This window comes from Aplysia californica, unplaced genomic scaffold (assembly GCF_000002075.1).
Source record: "Aplysia californica isolate F4 #8 unplaced genomic scaffold, AplCal3.0 scaffold00454, whole genome shotgun sequence".
NCBI classification, from domain to species: Eukaryota; Metazoa; Mollusca; class Gastropoda; order Aplysiida; family Aplysiidae; genus Aplysia; species Aplysia californica.
In genome coordinates this window covers 458,623-461,468 of record NW_004797724.1, presented here as the reverse complement: position 1 = coordinate 461,468, position 2,846 = coordinate 458,623, and the positions used below count along the sequence as shown (strand labels likewise).

At 43.7% G+C, this 2,846-nt stretch overlaps 1 protein-coding gene across 1 annotated transcript in view; it reads right to left on the bottom strand.

Annotated features, from left to right (window-relative positions):
- LOC101849556 (major facilitator superfamily domain-containing protein 8-like) overlaps positions 1-1,380 on the bottom strand; it is a 13,483-nt gene extending 12,103 nt beyond the window's left edge. Inside the window, exons 1-2 of the mRNA XM_035971541.1 lie at positions 1,303-1,380; positions 6-134 (exon numbers count right to left, since the gene is read on the bottom strand). Coding sequence (XP_035827434.1) covers positions 6-134; positions 1,303-1,380 — 207 coding nt within the window. The remainder of the gene's footprint in view (positions 1-5; positions 135-1,302) is intronic.
- Positions 1,381-2,846: the final 1,466 nt, after the last annotated feature.

Below are 2,846 nucleotides of genomic sequence, written 5' to 3'. Positions count from 1 at the left end.
CAAACAAGCAGCGGCTCTTTGGTTGAATTTCTCCAGTTTGCCCAGGTCCCAAAGAAAGGGCTGGCAATAAGTTGACCCAAACTGTAGGCAGACACAGCCCAGCCCATCAGGTCAGCGTCCGCGGCAGGATTCAGCTGTGCAAGTAAAAATAAATATAACTTATTATGATTGTAGATAATATCTCTAAGTCGAAACATAATATATATCAGTGAAATTACTTATTATTCATTCAAATGAGAAGTCAGTCCTGTTGTAAGGATGTGAGACATGGAACGCATCACAAACTTGCATAAAGAGGATCCAAGTTTTCTTGAACAAGTGTCTAAGAAAGTTACTGAGGATCAGATGGACAGACGGGATCACCAACGAGGAAGTGTTAAGGAAAACGAGACGGATTCCAGTCAGATATGAGGTAGGAAGAAGGCGGTGGCAATGGATTGGACATACTCTCAGAAAGTTAGGCAGCATCATCAAAGAAAATGTTGGATTGGAATCCTCAGGGTAGAAGATCAAGGGGAAGACCGGATGGAACCTGGAGAAAAATTACAGACATTGATGTACAGAAAAGTGGGAAGACGTGGAATGACATCAAGAGGCTAGCCCATGATAGAGAAAGGTGGAAAAGTGTTTTTTCGTGGCCTCTACCCTGGTGCAGGGTGAGAAAGGCCATGATGATGATGACTTAATATTCACTACCTTCTTCTCACACTAGTCGTTATGTCCTGTGGGTCTTCTATTCAGCCTCCCCCCCTCGCCCCCACTCTCTTGTCATCATCATCATCATCATCATCACCACCATCATCATCATCATCATCATCATCATCATCATCATCGTCGTCGTCGTCGTCGTCGTCGTCGTCGTCGTCGTCGTAATCGTCGTCGTCGTCGTCGTCGTCGTCGTCGTCATCATCATCATTGTTGGAAAAGGTAGGTAGCATGGAGGGTCTCGGTGGGCCATTGACAATTTAGGGTCAAAATAATCACTTAGACTGTTTTCCTTCTCGCTAAAAGTTACATTTTCAGAACTTACCCTGGTGTTAGAGGGTGCGGTGGGGAAGCGGTTAGTGCGCTCGTCTCCGTAGTGGAAAGTCAGGGTTCGAGCCTTGGTTCGGACACGGATTTTTTTCGCCCCCTCCTGCCAACCCAGCAGTAATGGGTACCTGACTTCGAGTTGGGGAAGTAAAGGTGGAGTGGAAAGGAAATGGTCACCCTACCACAATATGCCGAAGCCCCAGGAATTTGTCTCACTAACAAGGCAATCCCCTATGTCCAGATCGGATGCGAGACAAACTTTACTTTTACCCTGGTGTTATCAATGTTACTGAATTCAAACTTCCAGTTGGTGTTAAACAGAAATAATTCTATCTTCTCATAGTTCATCTTTAGTCTCTTATCATTTTCAATGCAACAGCTCAGGCTCGTCAATAAGTTGGTCAAATCAGACTTTGAACAGGACAATTATAAATGTTTATATGAAAGCAATGTAAAAAAAAGACCCCCCCCCCCCAAGAAAAAATGTCTTGTAAGTGTATAAACTTAGGGGAGAGGTGACCTTGAATATCCACTACTTCAGTGTGACACCTGCACAGTGTCGTAATCCATGGCTCGTGTGATTAGCCCATCGTTTGACGAGTAAAGAATACAGGGAACCGTCATTAATGTATACTATAAGTAACATGATTAACATAATTAGAATCCACCACAATGTACCGGTAAGCCTCCCTCAAGTTGTTTCACTCGTGTTCTCACAGGTGTACACACAAACACCCCCCACCCACACACACACCAACACACATGTATCTCTCTGTCTTTGTCTGTCTGTCTGTCTGTCAGTCTGTCTGTCTGTCAGTCTGTCTGTCTGTCTGTCAGTCTGTCTGTCTGTCTGTCTGTCTGTCTGTCTGTCTGTCTGTCTGTCTGTCTGTCTGTCTGTCTGTCTCTCTCTCTCTCGTGTTGAGGGAAGATCCACATGAGAAAGCTCTAACATTTTCAAAAGATGATTAAGTTCAGTGAAAATAAAATAGCAACAAAAATGTGGTTTCTTTGGAGACTGCTGAGAATAATTATTAAAGTGCAAGGAAAAGAAATCAAATGAGGTAGTGTTTGATGAAGCCCACGTGGGACGCTCACTGTTAAAAACAATCTAAATCTAAGGAATCGACAAAGTTTTTGGGACACCTGAATAGACATAAAGGTCTTGAACATCTAGCTCTCACTGGCAAAATCGAAGGCAAACGAGGCAGGGGTAGGCCCAGAGCAACTTACTTAGGGAACCTATATGAATGGATAACGGGGAAAAATTAGGGAAAAGTAACTTTTTAAAAATGCATCCGAGCAAAGTGATGAATGGAGAACCATGATCGCCGATGTCTGTCGCAGATCTGGCACTGGATTATGATGATGACTAAGTTTTTCCATGGTATAGACAATTTAACTGTTTTGCTCTAGCTGTAGGGTTTGTTTTTTGTTTGTTTTTTATAACTCTCCTAATCCTATGCGTTAATGAGATTTCCTCCACCGTCTAAGCTTGCCTGCGGGACTGGATTCCATTACGTGATGTGCTGAGCTGAGAGCTGACTGATCACTGTTCTTGGAATGCTTTCTTTAGAACTGGGGTCATCTAAATAAAAATAGTGGTGTCGGTGATCGAGTCGTGATGCTCTCGTTAGGTCGTGGTTTGAATCCTGCCAAAGGCCCGGCGTTGTGTCCTTATAAGGCACTCTACAAGAATTTACCTCACTTCACTCAAGTGGAAATGGGTAGCTTACTGTGTGTGTGTCTCTGTCTGTCTGTCTCTGTCTTTCTCTCTGGTCTCTCTCTGACTCTCTCTCTCTCTCTCTCTCTCTCTC